The sequence below is a fragment of the Montipora capricornis genome, chromosome 13 (assembly GCF_036669925.1).
Source record: "Montipora capricornis isolate CH-2021 chromosome 13, ASM3666992v2, whole genome shotgun sequence".
NCBI lineage: Eukaryota > Metazoa > Cnidaria > Anthozoa > Scleractinia > Acroporidae > Montipora > Montipora capricornis.
Genome location: NC_090895.1, coordinates 34,798,842 through 34,818,841, shown reverse-complemented (window position 1 = coordinate 34,818,841; position 20,000 = coordinate 34,798,842). Strand labels below are relative to the sequence as shown.

Sequence of the window (20,000 nt, the reverse complement as noted above, 5' to 3'; positions counted from 1 at the left end):
ATATAGAAATAACAAACTAAGCAGAAAAGACGAGCCAAAAAATAATACTTACAAACGTTATATGGCCTTTAAAACGGACAAACGAAGCGATGTAGGAAAAAAAACGCAAAACCTAAAACTGTATCCTCCAAAGCACAAACGAGAGTGAATAAAAGGCAAAGACGCGAATTTATACTAATGAACTAAGGAACAATAGACAAAGATATGCAGGAAAAACTAACAGAATAATAATGAAAACGACATGCAAGCGTGACACACAAAAAATAATGTTCCAAAAAACAAAAGAGTTCATTCATGAAGAATGCCGCCGCAACATCTGATCGACTCCCCTAAGAGTTCAACCGGCAGAAAACTCTTACAAACAAATTATCTAAAAAAGATAGTTCTCCGTTCTCTGAAATCAACATGGCTCCTCTGTCTGGGATTCAAACACCCGGTCTATACGTCTTTCTCAAGTATCAGGATAAGCTTGTCAACTGGGCGATCAAGGAAAGTTGCTCCTGTGGTAACCTTGACAGACCGTACATATCCTTCTTCGTCAGGGTAAGTGTGGACAATACGGGCCAAAGGCCAATGGTTCCGTGCTACACGGTCATCAACGATCAGGACCAGGTCTCCCTTGTCAAAGTTTCTTCTGGGACGATTCCATTTTGATCTTTGCTGAAGGCATTGAACGTATTCTCTTCTCCATCTTGACCAAAATACGTTTGCAAGGTACTGGACCCTCTTCCATCACTTGCGCAGATAAACATCTTCTTTCTGGAAGTTTCCAGGAGGGGGTAGTACGACTTTAGACTTCATCGTCAGGATGTGATTCGGTGTTAGTGGGTCTAGATCTCCTGGATCACTGGAAGGAGTGGTGAGAGGTCTGCTGTTTATAATACACTCTACTTCTGCCATCAGAGTTCGAAACGATTCGTCGTCAAGGTTACGACCATGTTCTTGCATTAAGGCGGTGAGGATTGAGCGGACTGAGCGTATTTGTCGTTCCCAGACGCCACCCATATGCGACGCAGACGGTGGGTTTTGCTTCCATTGCACCCAATCAGCTTTGAATTTCGTGCATAAACTTCTCTGGATTGCGTTGTTGTCCATCTCTGATATCGCTCTTTGCAATTCTTTCTCTGCTCCGGTAATATTTGTTCCTTGATCGGATCTGATTTCACGTACAGGCCCTCTTCTTGCTATAAAACGTCGCAAGGCATTTAGAAAGGAATCTGTTTCCAGGGAGTTTGCCGTCTCTATATGTACAGCTCGACTAGACAAACAGGTAAATAACGCACCATAACGCTTCAATTCCTTTCTTCCCTCTTTAATGTAGAATGGGCCAAAGTAGTCGACGCCACAGTAAGTGAATGGAGGTGCTAGGGCAATTCTTTCTTTGGGAAGATCGGCCATCCTTTGCTCACCAACTACACCACGAAGCCGCCGACAAGTCACGCATTTGGAAATGAAGTGCCTCACAACGGAATTGGCATTTATGATCCAATATCGACTTCTGAGCGTGCCCAAAGTGATGCTGCGACCAGAATGCGCAACCTTCTCATGTGCATCTCTAATGATCAGATCTACTACGAAACTCTTCTTGGGGAGGATGATGGGATACTTGAAATTATCGAGAAAGACTTGCGATCTGCTGAATCTGTCCCCAACGCGCAACAGGCCGTTCTGGTCAAGAAAAGGATCAAGGCGATATAACTTACTGGTTTTCTTGATTTCCGCTTTCTTGACTCTCACGAGGTCGCGATTCTTCTGACGCTCTTCTCCTTGAATCTTGCGCAGGGCTTCAGATTCTACGCACATCCTTGTACCAATTTGAGTATGATTTCCTCGGCGCGTTGTAATTCCTCAACTTTTAAGGGTTGGCTGCTCAATTTTCCTGCTCTGCGTGTTTCCAACGGCGTTTGCACATGAGCTAAAAACTGCTTGAGGCGAAGTATCCGGGCCACGCATCGTTTCATGCGGTTCCAATTTGAGAAACGCGCGAACCTGGTCAAGATTTCCTCCTTTTCATCAGAAACGGTGGCATGTGTTACAACTTTCTTCACTTCAGGATCATCGGCGTCTAAATCGCAGGGAAACGTAGGCCATTCACTCTCGGGATGCCACAAAAAATCTGGACCTCTGACCCATCGATGTCGTTTAGTTATCTGATTGCCCTCCAAACCACGTGATGCGTCATCAGCCGGATTATTTTCGGCGTCCACATGCCTCCATTGGATAGGATCTGTCTCATCTCGAATTCTTTGCACTCGATTTGCCACAAACACGTGAAAACGCTTCGTTTCGTTTCTAATGTATTTCAACACGGTGGTACTGTCGGTCCAGTAGATCTCTCCATCAACAGGATCGCCTAATTATCTGGAAATCATTCCTCCTACTTGAACAGAGGTAGTTGCTGCTGTAAGCTCTAAACGCGGAATCGTCATGGCCTTAAGGGGTGCCAAACGAGACTTCCCCATCAGAAACGCACAATGAATGTTACCCTTGTCGTCTACACTTCGTAGATACGTCACCTGACCATAACCAGTGGCACTAGCGTCCGAGAAATGGTGGATTTGCCTTGACACGACAGAACCAAAACCGTTCGGGATGACACAACGGTCCATTGAGAAGTCTTTTAATGTTGATAGTTGGCTTCTCCACTTTTCCCAACGTACACGGAACTCGAGATCAATCTCTTCATCCCAGTCTATCTTCATGCGGCAAAGGTCTTGCAAAATCTTCTTTCCGTTCAATAGAAAAGGCGCTGCTATTCCGAGTGGGTCATACACTGAACAGATGGTGGATAAAATACCACGGCGGGTGAGTGGCTTGTCTTTAAGGATTATCCGGAACCCTAGCGTATCCGATTCAATAGCCCACTGTACACCAAGGGCCCTTTCAACTGGAAGGAAGTGGCAACTTAGGCCCAAAGTCCTTAAATCGTGTGCGCGAATGTCATGTGGCACGCTCATCAATACATTTCTTCTGTTGCTGACAATCTTAGATAGGTTAAATCCTCCAAGAGAACACGCAGAACGAACACCACGTAATCTTTCAATAGCTGTTTCTTCTGAATCCTCTGATCGGAGACAGTCATCCACGTAAAAGTTATTCCTCAAAACGTCAGCTGTTTCCGAACCAACATGTTTCTCAGCATCATCTGCGGCTTGTCTTAAAGCGAAGTTGGAACAACTTGGGGAAGATACTGCTCCAAAAAGATGAACATTCATTTGGTATTCTGCAGGGGCCTCATCGAGAAGACCGTCAGGCCACCAGAAGAATCGGAGAAAATCTCTTTGATTGTCGGGTACTCGAACCTGGTGAAACATAGCATCAATGTCTCCCATGAATGCGACTGGCTGGTGGCGAAATCTCGTCAACACGCCGACAAGGCGACTCGTCAGGTCCGGTCCTTGCATGAGTTGGTCGTTCAGTGATGTCCCTCCATAACGTGCGCTGCAGTCAAAAACGACTCTGATCTTGTCTGGCTTTTTGGGGTGGTAAACACCGTGATGGGGTATGTACCACACTTGCCCTGACCTGGCGGGCAGGCGATCTGGTGGCACTTTTCTGGCAAATCCCTTTCGGATGATGTCATTCATGAAATTGACGTAATCTTCGTGAAATTTCTTATTTCTTGTCAGTTTTCTCTTCAGCCAGCATGCTCTTTGAACACTTGCTCCTTATTGTCAGGAAGGTGTACGTCTTTAGAGCGGAAGGGTAGAGGTATTTCGTAATGGCCATCATCAGTACGCTTAATGCCTTTATTCACAATCTCAAGAAATTTCTTATCTTCTTGCGAGTACTGATGGGCTCTCTCGTCAGATCTTTCAGGAAAGTCCAATTCAAACATCCTGATTAATGCTTGCGGCGTGACAATTTCTTTGACCTTATCCTCCACGGCGAAGTGATGGTCAAGGGGTTTCTCTGATCCCACCTCTACAACGGCTATTCTATTGCAGTTAACTGTTTGATGGTCTTTCTTGATCAAATTCAAAGGTCCTACTATCGCCCATCCAGCAAAGGTGTTTATCGCATAAGGGCCACCATTTTCACTGGCAACAATATCTATCGGTTCAAGGGCTTTTGGACAATTCGATCCAATGAGAAGACCAACTTTCGCGCCATGAAGCTGAGAAGGCATGCAGTCTGCTATTCTTTCAAGATGTTTCCACTTATGGGCGAGTTCAGGTACAGGCACATCCACGTCTATCGCAGAAATGTCTTCTTTAGTAAAGGTTTTCGGCAAATCAATGCGGTTTTCACCATTGAGGTCCGTAACGATCAAACCGTTCAGTGCCTTAGTATCGTGTAACTGAGTGCCGTTTACTGTCTTCACCATTAGCTTCGTATCGGTACCCTTTGCATCTAAGCAAGCAGCTATGTCTTCAAGCAAGAAAGTACCAGTGCTACAGCTGTCGAGCATGGCATACGTAAGGACTTCTTTCCCAGCTGCTTTTAATCTGACAGGAACAATAGGCAAGGCAGTAATTGGGTTCCCTGTGCCGACAGCGCTGCAAACAGCCTCCTCTGTTTCAACATGGGTAGCAGTGAGGACATCCGTAGATTGTTCTGATGACGGATTCTGTTTCTTGGTTGCTAATTGATTGAGACGGAAGTTATCATCGTGAAGCTCGGTAGGATGACGTCTGGAGCACGTTTTACAGGTTTTCCTCTGAGCACATCCGCTTGACCTATGGCCAGCTTGGTAACATGCAAAGCACAAGTCTTTGTCCTTGAGGAATTCTCTCCTCTCTTGCAAGGTCTTCTTTAAGTACTCTTTACAGTCATCAAGGTCATGAGTCTTTCCACACATCTTACACGAGTTGGCTAAGCCAAGCCCTTTAGCTTCGGGTGTGGCAGTTATCGCCGTCGCGTGACTGAATACATGAGTTGTCGCGCGTGAACGGTCTCCGATTTTCGGCTTGTGAGTGTTTTTCCCTTTGTTAAAACGACCAGGGCGATCCGAGGTATCTTGACGATTAAGCGCTTCTCGTGAATACACAGGATCCATTGCAATTCCTGCCTCAGTCTTGACAAATTCCACAAAGGTAGCAAACGTGGGAGTGATATTTCTCGTCGCTCGGAGCTTACTTGCTTCTCTGCGCCATCTGTCTTGGAGTGGCAGCGGAAGCTTTTTAACCATAGTCTGAATGTTGTGGGGATGATCCAGAGTCGAGAGAAACTTAAGTTCGGACATCGCACTCCGACACTGAGTAAGAAACGTTGCGAAGCGGTCTAACGCTTGATCATCTCCTTGTTTAACATAAGGCCAATCTTCAATCTTCTTAATGTAAGCGTTAGAGATTTTGTACGGATCTCCATACTTCTCTACCAAAAGCTTCATAGCCTCGGTATAACCATTTTGTCCGTTCAGGTGGAGGCATCCTTTAATCAGCTCTTTCGGCTCTCCTTCCACGTACTGCTCCAAATAACGTAGGCGGACATCGTTTGACTTCAGTTTACTCTCAATTTGCGACTCAAAGGTCCTGACAAACGTGAAGAAATCAAGGGGGTTGCCGGTGAACTTGGAAATGGTTAATGTGGGCAGAAGGGTCTGCTGTTGCTGTTCAACCAAGAGCTCTGTTAATCTGTTTTGCTGGCTGAGAACTTCTCGGAAGCCTTTGGGAATGTTCTGGTTTTCACCACGCTCCACTTTAAACTCTGGAGCCAACAGGTTCGGCCATGAGCATTGCGCTGCAACTGGTTCTAATTGCACAGGCGAGTGATACGGGTGAGGTACGGGCGGAGGATTCGAGCGAGGAAGCGGATTGACCTGTGGATCCTGCATAGCTGTTGGCGGTGGATGAATGATTGCCTCAGACAACTTCCTCTCAAAGCTAGAATCACGGTCTTGAAACTCAGCATACGCCCTTTCGCGCGCTTGGGCCACTGCTAGCTGCTCTTCCAAGTGTAAACGCTCAGCTCTTTTTTCTAATTCTTGTCTACGCTCTAACATCGCAAATTTCGCCATGAGTTCGGCAGTCTTGGCTCTTTCTTTCGCCCGACCGGAGGCAATTGATGACTTAGTCGACGATCCTTTTGTGAGGCGAGACGAGCCAGTAAGATTTGAACAATTTGATCAGCTTTCCAAGCTGTTTTCTATTTTCTCCTTCGCGGAAGAAATCCACCGTTCTGTTTGTTCGATAAAATCAATCATCTCGGTGCTTTGTTCAACGTACCAGTCACTAGCTGCGTTGACATCTTCATCGTTTTCAAGGTCATCCATAAGGGCTGCGACCACCTTCTTCAACTCTTCGCTGGTGGCGCGAAACGCGGATAACTCGTTTTCAACAGAATTTACATCGTCCGTATTTGCAGTCTTCTCAGTAATTCGCTCAATCTGCTGTTTAACCTTTCGTTGCAGCGAATAACAATCCATCCATCGAAGTCGAGTGACATAGGCCGATCCTTTCTCTGAGCGTCGCTTTGGCCTCGCACTTTGAACTGTACCAGCAATAATCTCCTTCGACTGATGCTCGTCCTCGTAAGTTTGTCCGTAACGGCTCCCGACTTCCATTATAATCAAATTTAACGTTTCAACGAATGAAGGGGCCAAAAACCATTGCTCCAACGCGTTACTAAAGTTCTTCTTTAATGTCAAATATCCTTAGTTTAAAGAGAACAGGCGGTGCGGTGAACGTTGCGATAAACGGTGCGAAAGCAATAATCGATACGGTTGCTAGAGAAATAAACAAGGAAAATACAAGTTACTACAACAAAAGGACGAATCAAAACACAAGAATATAGAAATAACAAACTAAGCAGAAAAGACGAGCCAAAAAATAATACTTACAAACGTTATATGGCCTTTAAAACGGACAAACGAAGCGATGTAGGAAAAAAAACGCAAAACCTAAAACTGTATCCTCCAAAGCACAAACGAGAGTGAATAAAAGGCAAAGACGCGAATTTATACTAATGAACTAAGGAACAATAGACAAAGATATGCAGGAAAAACTAACAGAATAATAATGAAAACGACATGCAAGCGTGACACACAAAAAATAATGTTCCAAAAAACAAAAGAGTTCATTCATGAAGAATGCCGCCGCAACAGGTGACCCCCCATTTTTAATGGTTTTATTTACTCGTAATAGGTACACGGAAAACATATTTTAAGGAGAAAAAAAGTTGGATAGTAGAAATTGTAGTATTTACATATAAATTACGTGAAGCTGCATTTGGAGTCCGACACTGAGTGCAAGGTGATGACTGTAGCGGTCCAATTTGCTTACATTTCTTTAGATTATAGCCCGGACAAACAAGTAGGTTCAAGTTTTCAGTAATATTCAGTAGCTTTTGGTACACAACACCAATTTTTCCGGTCGATCTAGTTTCGAACTCTTCTCACTTAATTCGGTAAAAAACATTTACAACAAAGGGCATACAGTGCGAAAACAAGGCCTGTGACCCCATCTTTTTATTGCATGATTTTGTTTTAATGTCCTGTGTATGAATATCAATTGTGCTAAGTTTGAAAAAAATCTGAATAGTACGTCATTTTCCAGGAAATTACCTTAAGATGTCAATGTAATGGCAATGAATATGTACAGGTACAAGGAAGGGTTACGTTTTTGCAAACGTTAGCCGTGTAGCAATCAATTTTCAACAGACTTAACTATTCGAGTGTGATTTGAAGTGCTAGTTTTCCACCCATATGAACCATGTGAGCGTTCGCCCTTCTAATGGAATGGGCCCACACAATGACAGAGAAAAACTCTGACCGGGGTGGAAATTGAACCCACGACATTCGGGTTAGATCACCGCTGCTCTACCGACTGAGCTTCAAGGTCAGTGTCACGGCAATGAATATGTACAAGTACAAGGAAGGGTTACGTTTTTGCAAACGTTGGCCGTGTAGAATTTACATCTTAAATTCCCACGACCTGCTCCCGGTTGACCTCTGTTCTTGTGTGGGCCCTTTTCCATTAGTAGGGCTAACGCTCACATGGTTCATATGGGTAGAAAGCTAGCACATCTTATTACACTTTAATAGTTAGATCTTAATTTAAGACATATTCGATTTTTGGTCTTTACCTGATTCTCAATCAATCTTAATCAGAGTTTCAGTCGATCTTAATGTAACTGCGACTCGAATTGTGGCTGATTGCATGTGGATGTTATACTATGATCGGATCGAGATCCTCGTCCGGCATACTAGTGACAACCCTAGCAGAGGTCGTAGGCAAATGCTCTCGACTTGGTCTCATCAAGCTTTTCCTTTCGTTCGTTAGTGAGGCTTTGCGCAACATATCATGGAGGCGAAAATTCTTGAGTAAGTCTTGATGTTGCGTTGCGAACGCAATACAAAAGAAGCTGACAGTTAAATGAAAAATATTTTTTCCGTCATTGCTGCACTAAACTGAAAACGTTGTTGTCTCAACCGCTTGAATACACAGTTACTTTCAAAACGAAGGAGGGGGGGGGGGGGGATTGTTTAATCGCGAGTACAATAATGATCGGAACCATGGCTTTCTCTGATTAAATAGGGGTTTCGTCAATTCATTATGTCATTATAATCTCCTTCAATACATAGCATGTTCGATTAAAGATGCAATAGAAAGAATTCCTCAGAGTTTCTTCTTAAACGCCTAATCTGACATGAAGCGATAACCGTAGAATAGGAAACGATCTTCACTCGAGTGGTGATGAACGTTGAGTTGAACAAAGTAACATAAATTAAATATTTCAACATTTAGCGGTTTATAGCGTTCCGTGCCCTGTTTTTCTTTACCGTCACAAACGACTAACTTGGCAGTTTCCTAGGTCCAACTATAGATGGAAAGAACTTGGTGTGGAGAAGTGAAAGGCAGACAAGCGAACGTAATTTTATCTAGACATTCAAATCAAGCGGAGAAGTGCGGACTTTAACCTGGGGATCTCGTACGAAGCTTTTTTGGACGAAAGGTTATATCCACCCAACAAATAGATTCCATGTTGCCGTGCATCAGTTCAGTAATGGATCACAGATGAGGTCAAAATGTGGTAAGAGCAAAAAAGTGGCACACGAGGCGATAGCTCTTGCTGTAGTTGTACGGTATCTCTGACTGATTTATTTCTGAAAAGACGCACAGCGACGTGGAATCTATTTGTTTTGTATACTAAAGAATTAAACGTTTTTGAGGATGACGTCAGCTATGCGTCTGTCATCTAAGTGCGGCCCTGTGGTTAGAGTGCTTGTCTTGAGATCCGCAGAAACCGGGTTCAAGACCCGACCTGACTACTCGACTTTAAGGTCGCACTTGTAAATAGCCAACTGGTTTGTCTCCGGCCTGTTGCCGGGATTCTTAACAGTTGTTGTTGTTGTTGTTCTGTTCTCTCGTTTCGTTGATTGTGCATTGGCCCTGAAAAACCCCTGGAAGGAGTGGTCAATTAAGTATGTATTGTATTGTATTGTATTGTATTATAATAGATCATAGGTGAGAACCAATTAAGATGCGTGCATTAGAGCGAGTTTCAATCGAGAGTCGTAAAACCAAAACCAAAGTAATTACTTTGGCCAATCAAAAAGGACGGAAACAATCCGATAAACCAATCAAAACTCGAAGTAATTACACGTAGCCGATACAAAGCGCGGGAAAATGTGCAAGCGCGAGCCGCGATTGGTTTTGGTTTCTCTTCTGATTGATTGAAAAAGTGGCGCAAGAACTTTGAACCAATCACTGAATGAAGTAATCACAAACCAAAGCAATTCGCTAATTACTTTCAACACTTATTTGAAAACTACTCTATGAGCTTACCGTATAATTCCACTTACGTGTGAGCCGCTTCGTGGGCGATGATGATTGCGGACGCAAGCCCAATGTCATTGCTAACACACCTTCCAAAACATGTGGCACAAGTTGAGCCCATAAGGGCTAGCCCTGAGTGTGAATTAGAACGGCAAATCAAGTGCACTTGCAATTGTGATCCTGACTTCTACATATATTTTGAGACTAATGTAATGAGCGCACTGTTGAAGTCATTTTTCATTTAATATACTTCCCACTCTCGTTCAAGAATACCTCACCTCCAAATCCATTCCTGTAAAAAAATACATTTTTTTCTAAAATTAAATAATGAAGTTAAACAGCTACATAGTTAATTTTAGTTAAATGGAAAAAAATATCTGTGAAATATTTGGGCAGTAACAGGGTAAGTGGCCTTGAAATTGCTGGAATCCTTGTGTGGAAAGAATTATCAGTCTTCGTCATCAGTCTCTTAATTGAACTGTGGTACAGCAATAGTTATTTTACCCTGTCAGCAGGACGATGAGGTCGGGGTAACTTGAAGTATCTTCCCAAAGTGAGCTCCTTTTATTCATCGCCCAGTCTGCAAGATGCCTCAGTCTTTCTCGAGAATTGGCTGAGGAGCTATAACCAAACTGAAAATGGATTTGTCGATCAATCAATCAATCACTATCATTCATCAATAAATCAATCAAAGTAAAATATTGTAAATAATGTAAATGATTTGTTTGCACATGCAGTGGAACTGCACTTAGCTATTAAAGCTTATTAAACTACTTTCCGAGTCACAGGCACCCCACTTTTAATAATCTGAAAGGAACAAATTCAAACTTAACAGAAACACCGTGATTAAGAACACCAACTGGCAGGAGGCAACCAATCCGGGATAGACTGCGAGCAGTCTCTCTTTTGCTCCAAAATCCTTGAAACGAATGCTTCAAATTGGCTGAAACTGCGGGTCGCAAATATCGCGGGCGTTGGTTAGAGCGAAAAGGGAGACTGCAATGGTTTCATATTGCGTTTTGGAACCCGAGTGACGGATTGACAGCTCTCATCATCTTGCCGGCTATGCCCATTTATTCTCGCGGAAATCAAGGAGCGTTTGCCGATAATTTGTTTGTTTGACATCAAAATTTGAATAACTAAAGGTGATGCACGATGATTCCACGCCCAAAAAAGTAGCTGCAACTAAAAAGCCGTCCATGTCGGATTTTTGCCGTTTATTCAAGAGCTTTTTCAAAATAATTTACGGAAAATTTCCATCGAAAAGCGGCGCCGATGAGCCTTCAAAAGACATCGTGCATCTCATGTCAAAGGGAAGAAGAAAGGCTTTCCCTGAACTTTATTTTGGAGTAGTTTGGATTTACTGCATTGCAAGAAGTTACTCGCTTTCTCCTTGTGTGAGCGGAAAATGTGCAGCCAAAGTAAGAAATGCAGAACCCGCTATTTTATTGATATGAAAAAGAACCCTCTTCGATCTGCAGCAACAATAGAAAGAGCAACAGATGATTCCTCGACAAAGGAAGCAATGTCACCGAAGAGAGATTCAAGCGAATGTCTAAGTCGCCACACGCCTTACAGTTGGAAATCAGAAGTCTTCAAGACTACTGCGGATGATGATATTTAATCTTAAGTTTGTGGTGAAAAGACAATGGACAAGCAAAGCATATCAAGGCCCTGAAACGGCTATATGCCTTGTGCTCCCCTAAAAAGGCTGGATTAAGCTGTGACGATTTAGTGCTAGTTTACTTACTGCAGCTTAGTGAGATCAGTCATCGAGTATGCTTCTCCCGTCTGGGCAGCGCTACTATTATACCTAGAAGATCTCTTAGAATCCATACAAAGCCCTCAGGATAATTTTCGGCAGGACAAAGTACGCTGATGCCTTGGCCATGGCGAGCCTAGACACACTTAAAGTCAGGTGCGTTGCTGCCTGTCAGAGGCTCATCATATATTGCGCGGCAACATCCTCCCCTCATGGAAGTTATACCCATTCCCTCCCCCACGTACCATGAGTGTGAATATTCTCTTCGTGTAAGGGACTTGGCCATAATAATCGACTATAACATATTGTGTAACAGCGTGTGCCTATTTATGGCCTACCCAGCAATTCAGCTATTGCTGCCATTGGGTAAAATAAAGAAGCATCTATCTATCTATCTATCTATCTATCTATCTATCTATCTAAACTAGCCTTTCGCAAAGCCAACTTTTGCTTTATTATTTTGGGCATCTTTGAATTGTAGATCGGAAGAATCGTAGAATGGGAGAATAATGTCAAAAGCATCGTAAGGTGGAAACAAAAAGTAAAATCGGAAGAATCATCAATTCTAAAATCGTTGAATCGGATAATGATTTCTAAAGCAAATCATACACTTCAGTCGTAAAATAGATGGAATCGAAGACTTAAATCGTAAAAAAAGGTAAAAAACTTAGTGGTCTAAAATCTGAAAAAGTACCCGTAAATCGGTGCATACTATTCTACGATGTAGCCGGATAATCGCATTGCTGGAGCATCCTTGCGGCACTACAACGATCACGGTTGGCACAACGGCGTCGATCACACTTTTTGTAACAGTGAGACTTTGATTATTAATGCTTTTAAAGAAACCTGTGGGCATCTTGCTTTTCAGGAAGAGCTAGTACTGCTCCTGTTCTTGTTTCAAATTCTCATCGTAAACGGCCTCCAAATTGCCGCGAATTTTAAGAATTGAATGACATGTGTCAAAGTTGACGCCATCGACCAATAATAGGGAGCTTAAGCACGCTCGTTTTTGAGACGCGGACGGCGACCGGAAGAGAACAATTCGCGTTCCAGGACAGTGGTGTCTCCCAAATTTTTATACTAATCATCTCTAATGGAGAAAAGATACTTGACAATGTAAATGTGGTTGTGTGAAGACAAGTTAAAAAGGAAAACAGCTCACTTCCGGTTGCCGTCCGCGTCTCAAACATGCGCATGCATAACAAACAGTCCGTCACCGGAGCGCCTGGCTTGCAAAACGCAATATGAAACCATTGCAGTCTCTGTTTTCACTCTATCCAACGCCCGCAGTATTTGCGATCCGCAGCTTCAGCCGTTGAAACTTCAACGGTTAAACAATTCTAGAGCAAACGAGAGACTGCTCGCAGAGGTTGGTACAAAAAACAGGTCACAAGTCACAGGTCACAAGCCACAAGTCAAACACTCATACTTTTTACCGACGCTGAAACAACCTCAGCTGTTTACAAATGCTAACAAGTTTAGGCCTAAGGTTAGGTTTAGTGAATGTTTGGGATTCTTTCTGTATAAGTAAACAGTAACCTGTGATTTGCGACTTGTGACCTGTGACCTGTCTTTTGTACCTGCGGCTGCTCGCAGTCTAAATCCGAGACAACCTGAAGCAGAAGCAAACCCAAACCCAACGCCCTAACCACTGAACTAGGCTGCCTCCCAAATCAGTCAGTCAGTCAATCAATCGATTAATTAGTCAGTACAGCGATCTGACGGTCAATCGGTTGGTCAGTTAGTTCGTCAGTCAGACAACCGTGAATTCACTTAATTATATTTACCCCATCTTTCTTGATGACTATTTTGACCACAACTAAAGCAAGCTTCTTGTCTCCAACACTTTCATCGTGAAACATGTTATTGACCTAACAGAAGAACGGGACACGAGGTATTGTTTAATGTTGACACATCGAAATTTGTGAGAGCGATTTTCTGGAGTTGTCTCTATTGTAAGTTATTAATGGGAAAACAACAATAACAACAATTAGCTTTCTAACTCAGCAACATCGGCGCTCACCAAGTGTGCTAACATCATCAACTTCATGCTCAGGTTTTCCTCCCCATGCTTCTTCACAACCAAGTCATCTGCTACCATGGCAACCTCCAAATGTTTGTGAGAAGATGACCCTTCAGGATTTGTTGATGACTGTGTAATTGTCTTTGTTTCCAGGTCCCTTTTGGGACATCCATTATCAGGCATGTCTAAAGGAAATGTGAATGATTAAGTTCTTTGCCTTTCTGCCTAGAAGTATCACAATGTTGTAGTAAGCCCGGGAGTCACGCTCTAACATTGACGCCCGACCCTTTTTTTGGCCAACAGGTCATGGCGCTTTTTTTAAAATCTCATTTTGGATGACGTAGGGGCAACATTCTTCCGTTCATATAATATCTGTCAATCATCGTTGATAGACGAAGGAGCGTGTCCAATAACGTTGAGCCGGGCCCTTTTTACTGTAAGTGGTAAAGGCTAAATACCATTTATGACGTACTGTGCTGAAATTACTTCCGTGTTCGCTTCTAGTTACTCCCTGGCGAAAACTTGAACTCCTAAGTTGAGTTTTATATTGTTTTACAGAATTTTCTTCATGCAACAACAACAATATCACATTTAACAACAACACAATTTAATTTAGTATTTCACAATCCGTATAAGCAGAGGAAGACGAGCGATTACTACAGTTTCACATCATTAATACATTTTAAAAATTTGTGTCAATTTAACCCAACCACACAAAAAGAAATTAATTTACTCAAGTAAATTTGCACCCGTAATACCAAAGTACCGAGAGTAGTTGCTGCAGTTTCACACAGTTATAATATTAAACTCTGAAATCTTATGCTAGAAGCGTTTAAAGTAAAGTAATATAAAAACACTTCCTCTACCTTCCGAAACGACGTCACTTGTCTGCCCAACGATATCTTTCAATGAGCGTTTATAGATTACATGAGATTGAGCAGTGTTTGCTGACCCATAATCCTGTGCGAGATGACTCGGAAGAGGATGTATAAAGAGGGCGTGACTCAGTAAGTTAATCATGCCAGTCTGAGATGTTAGAAAAAGCAGAAACATTAAAATTGGCATCAGGCTCCTTTTGTTAACAGCATGAGTTCGAACGCTGGGTCCCAAAGGACGGAGCACCCTAGGGCGCAAAAGCCCCACCTAGCGTTGTCGGCTCTTCTGTATGTAATTCATCATGGCGTATTGACCTCTGCATAGGTGGCTCCGATGTGTGAATAAAAGTACTTTAACACACTAGAGCGAGTTTCAATCTAGTGTCGTAAAACCAAAACCAAAGTAATTACTTTGGCCAATCAAAAAGGACGGAGACAATCCAGTAAACCAATCAGAGTTCGAAGTAATTACATGAAGCAGACACAAAGCGCGGCAAAATGTGCACGCGCAAGCCACGATTGGTTTTGGTTTCACTTCTGATTGGTTGAAAAAATGGCGCGAGAACTTTCAACCAATCACTGAGTGAAGTAAATGCAAAACTAAGGCAATTCGCTAATTTCGACACTAAAATGAAAACCGCTCTATACTGAATGAAGTTTTGTTTTAAATGCATTAAAGCGGTAATTATGCATAGAGTCTCCGGCACAGACCATAAAGCCCGACCACGTTAATGTCCTAGAGCAAAGAAACTCCGTTTATAAGTCCATTTTGGTCCGTTACACAGGTAAATGCATATGCTTGTAATCCATACTAAAACGCTCAAAAAGGCTAACCTTTGAAAGGCAAGTTTTTAAAACGCTCCGTTTTTAGCGCGGATGGGCTTAATCTTTGTAAACGATGATGTAAAACGCGTTGAAGAGTTTTCGGAACGTGTCTGAACCCATTCCCAATCCTAGACATAAGTTTAGACGTCATTTACGAGCGTTTACCAAGTGTTGACACATTACTGTTTTTGCGAGCGTTTAGTGCGAATAGGTGTAAACGAAACGGAAACGCAAAGTGGATAAAAGGTGCGAGATGAGCTTGAGAATTTTGAAGCTTATTTTTGCAAGCCGTTTCTTTTGATTTAGTTGGAGAACATAGCGCCTCAACGAGTGAATGCAGAAATATTATCATTATATATTAGTGCATACCAGTCCATCCTGGTTGCTAATTGCAACTGAGGAGGCAGGATGAGAGACCACATGTCCACTATAGAAAGTATTCTTTGGGGGTGCAGTGTACGTTGTACTTCCGTTTTCGTGTGTAGTCTCCACGACGGTTCCTGGTGCAACAATGTGTCGGCCTTTTGTGACGTTTAAATGGAGTGACAAACCAAAGGCATCGATCTTATAAAACCAGGAACTTTGTTTGGATGTTGTTCTTTTGGTACGGCTGCGTTTGTGAAGGATATGGGTAACGAATTTCCCTGTTTCGTCTGCTTGGAATGGCGAAACGACTTCGTACTCTGGCACTGCAGCACCACAACAAAAAAAGCAAGCAAACAACTTGGCCAGTAATATTTGGCTATTTTTAGAAAAGCGAGATTTTTCACACAAAGAAAGGCTTAGATGTACCATTTTCTCAAACTGAAAAATTGCGGATATTCCTGGCGAGAAAGGGTTTAATTAGCGCGAGATGTAGAAAAAACGGCAAAAATGAACAAACAAGGAACAAACTTGTCTATTTTTGCAAATTTCTCGCCTGTTCAGATATGTCCGGGTGAAAATGACTGACATTTTGACTAGGAAATGATTATGTCCACTGTTCTGAGTGAAAATGACTGACATTTTGACTAGGAAATGATTATGTCCACTGTTCTGCGTTATACGTTGAACGGTAAAAATAAACAGAAGTGGTGATAATGAAACTGAATTGTTAAATATCTGATTTGACGGGGAAACAAAGACGATACATCAGTATTTTATGTAGACATACCTTCAGCGAGTGAGTTCGCTCCAAAATACTTTGCGATTTCCCGTTTCGTCATTCGATGGTGAAGAGTCGCTTTCTACGATGGAAATTATACTTATGAGAAGTGCATTCTCGATTTGCTCACAAGCTTTAATTGAATTTCTAAATTCTAGCACAATAATTGTAAATGGTGTTAACACCAGGTCACGCTGCCAAACAACTGAACATGTTTTGAGAAAGTCTTCCCTTACCTTCCAATTTTCGTGGTTGGGTAGCGCAAGAAGTTCTGTAAGAAAACCATTGCTCGTTAATTAGCGAACTGCGTGAGTTGCGATTTATATAACGCGCCCAAATTCAAAACTTTAGAAATTAATAAAACTTACCAATCGATTATACCGACACTATTCTTAAAATTTGATTATTCTTACCGCCTTCTTGTCACGGTGACCAAAATCATGATCATTATGTATATTTCGTTTACCTGCCGATTTCACACATAATAGAATATGTTCAAACATATATCACAATTAATCGACCGGCACTCGCGACAGTTACGTAGACCCAACGATAATGTACCACAAGACACCACATCAGGTCGGGGTCAATCCCCCATTCTTTTGCAAACAGCCAATGGCGATATGGTAAGATGTAGTCCACGGTTTATCGACCTTGTCCTAGAAGACGGGAATAGGAAGTCTGACAACAAGCAGATGTCATCTTAAAGGCAAGGCAGCACTAGTTTTTTAAGACCCTGAGTCTTAGTCCGTCGGGGGTTTAACCTTTCGCCCACTCATTTCCTGTGTTCTTGATCGTTTAGAGTCCACAGTCTAACATACCTGCAGTTACGACGCTGAGAACGAGACCCATCAATAGTGCAGTAAAGGAAGGCATATTTGGAAATTAAGCCCTGGAAATGAATTGGTTAATTACGTTTAGCTGTATAGGAACTTAACTCAACGTTTCTACGGATTCCTTTTGGGTTATATTCGGTTTAACATTTTCGCTGGAAATGGAAAAGCAATGCATGTACTTTTACTGTCTTTTGTGGCTTAATGAACGAAAGAAACAGAATATGGTTTTCCCGGTGTAAGAAAAAAAACAAAAAATAGGTCGAGTTGTTTTTGGGTTATTTTGGCAAGCCAAAAACAGTTCACTGCTGCTTATGAAAACGACTTCAAAAACTTAACTAGACTATGGTCCAAACGCCGGTTACGAAAATCACTTTGTGTTTGTAGTGATTTTTCTTTTAGGGCAACAAAACTTATTTCAATAAGGTTATCTGTTTATCCTTAACTGGGATGGAAGTAAACAGAATAAGCCATAACTGAAACCCCTCACGGTACCAATTTAAAACTTACTTTTAGAGGGAAATGTAGTAAGCCATTGACAGTTGGCTCCACCAGAAGTGCGATCAACAGTTTCAGTTCGAGTGAACGAAGATATTTTTTTTCTTCCGTTATTGCCTTCAAAAAAATATGTAAATATAATTTATTAACCGGACGAGGAAATGACAATTATTCTTATTGGACAAGATATCTTGATTTAATGCATGCTGAAGGGGTAATATTTGACAATTTTTGTATAGTGTCTGATTCAATGTCAACAAGCAGAAAAATTAATATTCCATGCAATAAATGCTCGCTAGTATGCAGGGATGGCGCAGTGGTGAGAGCACTCGCCCCCCACCAGTGTGACCCGCGTTCCATTCCCAGACTCAGCGTCATATGTGGTTTGACTTTGTTGGTTCTCTACTCTGCACCGAGAGGTTGTTCTCCGGTAATCCGGTTTTCCCCTCCCCTAAAAAAAACAGACATTTGATTTGCTTTGATTTGTTGATTTCAGTTTACAGTGTCCTCAATTAGCGCTTCAGCGCTAAAACGACTAGACACTTAAATAAAGTTTCTTTCCTTTGTCTGTTTTCGGTTTGACTTAAACCTCTCAATGTTTCATAATTACCCTGCGACTAGCAGTGTACATTGTGTATTTTTTGTAAGAATGACTGAATATGATGAATTTCACTGTTTACTTTCTAGTTCAAACTCAAACGCAATTGCTTGTCAGTTTTGTGCAGACAATTACACAATAACTCAGTAAATTGACGGAAAAAGTCATTATTTGAATACTGTGGATCAAAAAAAGCAAAACCGTCGTAATTTTTTTTCGTTGTTGAATAGACCTAATCGGTTAACTCAGTGTTGTACCAAGTTCAAATCTCCCCGGATTAAGATTCTTTGTGTATTGTATTGTATTTGAACGATAATGTAGCATTCATATTGAAATGATATAAAAATACCTGGAACAAAACGTTTTATTCCCAAAGGGTTTGAATTAAGTGCAACACCGATTAGGTCTGATTGCCACCATCCAGGGCATCTTTTATTTCGGAAGGATGTGGTACCCCATAGTGACATTATTACTCGGTTTTATAACTGCAAAGGCACATGTTTAGAGACATTAAAACTTTAACGTTATGGATTTTATGGTGATACGTTTTCTTGAGCGCTACCGATGCTGTTAAAAGAACCACTTCCTTTATAGCGCAAAGAGTCAACCGATAACTTTTGAAAGTTATAATAAGTTACGTTGACTAATTGCCCTTATCAACTGAATAAGTTGATTCACAATTTTAGAATTTCGATATTTAAAGAGCGGGCCAGGGGATAAGAGAAAAAAAAAATGGTTTAACCATTGATCATAGGTGTCAGTCTCGGGGAAGATGTTTTGACTGAATCTTTTTACCTGGACAGGCAATGTACACCGGAGGGCTTGTACAATCATCGGAAGCAAATTTCGCATGGTGAGTGTTGTTCAGTAGGGGAAAAAAATGATTTTTTTATGTAACATTTGTAGAATGGTAAAATAAACAATGTATCTAACATCACATAACGATGACAGACAAAGGGTCAACAAATAAACGTACATTGATTTCGCGCTTAATGGAGTTTTTTTTGTTAAATTGGTGCAGTCTTTGAGAGCCTAAAGGATGTCTCTCAAATGAGCCAACAAATGCGCTCTAAAATTAAATAGGTTTTCTTGTGCTGTTTCTTTAAAGTCCGGCCCCCAAAAAATAATTGAAAGCAAACTAACAGGCTGAAAAGTCTTTATTGAACTAAAATTTGTTTAATGAGATATCACCTGGTTTTGTTTGGTTTTCTGTGTACGTTTGTAGTTTGAAAACCGTCAAATTGTCAACGCTTTTCTCAACTAAGTCAAGAACAAATTGGTATAACTCCAAATCTTATTTTGCAATTATCTTCTGGTGTCGCTTAAGCCATTTTGCTTGGACTTAGCCCTCGTAGACAGTGGTTACTTTTGTACCGTTGAACGTTTCTTAAACTGTACGGCCCTACCTGTACGTCACTCGAGCGTTTGATATTTTTTAAGATTTTGGTACACTATTCAAAACACACATGAATAAACAGCGAGAATCACAGTACTGATTCTAATGATTACAAATACAATTACATGTTAGACGAATGCCGAAATACCTTTTACCTGTAGATAAATAACAACGGCTTCACGATAGAGACATGAATAAACAGCGAGAATCACAGTACTGATTCTAATGATTACAAATACAATTACATGTTAGACGAATGCCGAAATACCTTTTACCTGTAGATAAATAACAACGGCTTCACGATAGAGACTTATTTTTTTCGTACTG

The 20,000-nt window shown here is 41.6% G+C and overlaps 1 protein-coding gene across 2 annotated transcripts in view; it reads right to left on the bottom strand.

Moving 5' to 3' along the window:
* The window catches only part of LOC138028811 (A disintegrin and metalloproteinase with thrombospondin motifs 16-like), a 47,503-nt gene that overhangs the window by 25,627 nt on the left and 1,876 nt on the right, over positions 1 to 20,000 (bottom strand). For both annotated transcript variants that reach the window (XM_068876434.1, XM_068876436.1), the window contains exons 2-12: positions 17,692 to 17,796; positions 17,170 to 17,240; positions 16,585 to 16,619; positions 16,358 to 16,430; positions 15,574 to 15,893; positions 14,371 to 14,530; positions 13,505 to 13,689; positions 13,269 to 13,352; positions 10,224 to 10,351; positions 9,998 to 10,011; positions 9,746 to 9,851 (exon numbers count right to left, since the gene is read on the bottom strand). In XM_068876434.1, coding sequence (XP_068732535.1) covers positions 9,746 to 9,851; positions 9,998 to 10,011; positions 10,224 to 10,351; positions 13,269 to 13,352; positions 13,505 to 13,689; positions 14,371 to 14,530; positions 15,574 to 15,893; positions 16,358 to 16,430; positions 16,585 to 16,619; positions 17,170 to 17,224 — 1,160 coding nt within the window. In that variant the 5' untranslated portion in view covers positions 17,225 to 17,240; positions 17,692 to 17,796. The remainder of the gene's footprint in view (positions 1 to 9,745; positions 9,852 to 9,997; positions 10,012 to 10,223; positions 10,352 to 13,268; positions 13,353 to 13,504; positions 13,690 to 14,370; positions 14,531 to 15,573; positions 15,894 to 16,357; positions 16,431 to 16,584; positions 16,620 to 17,169; positions 17,241 to 17,691; positions 17,797 to 20,000) is intronic.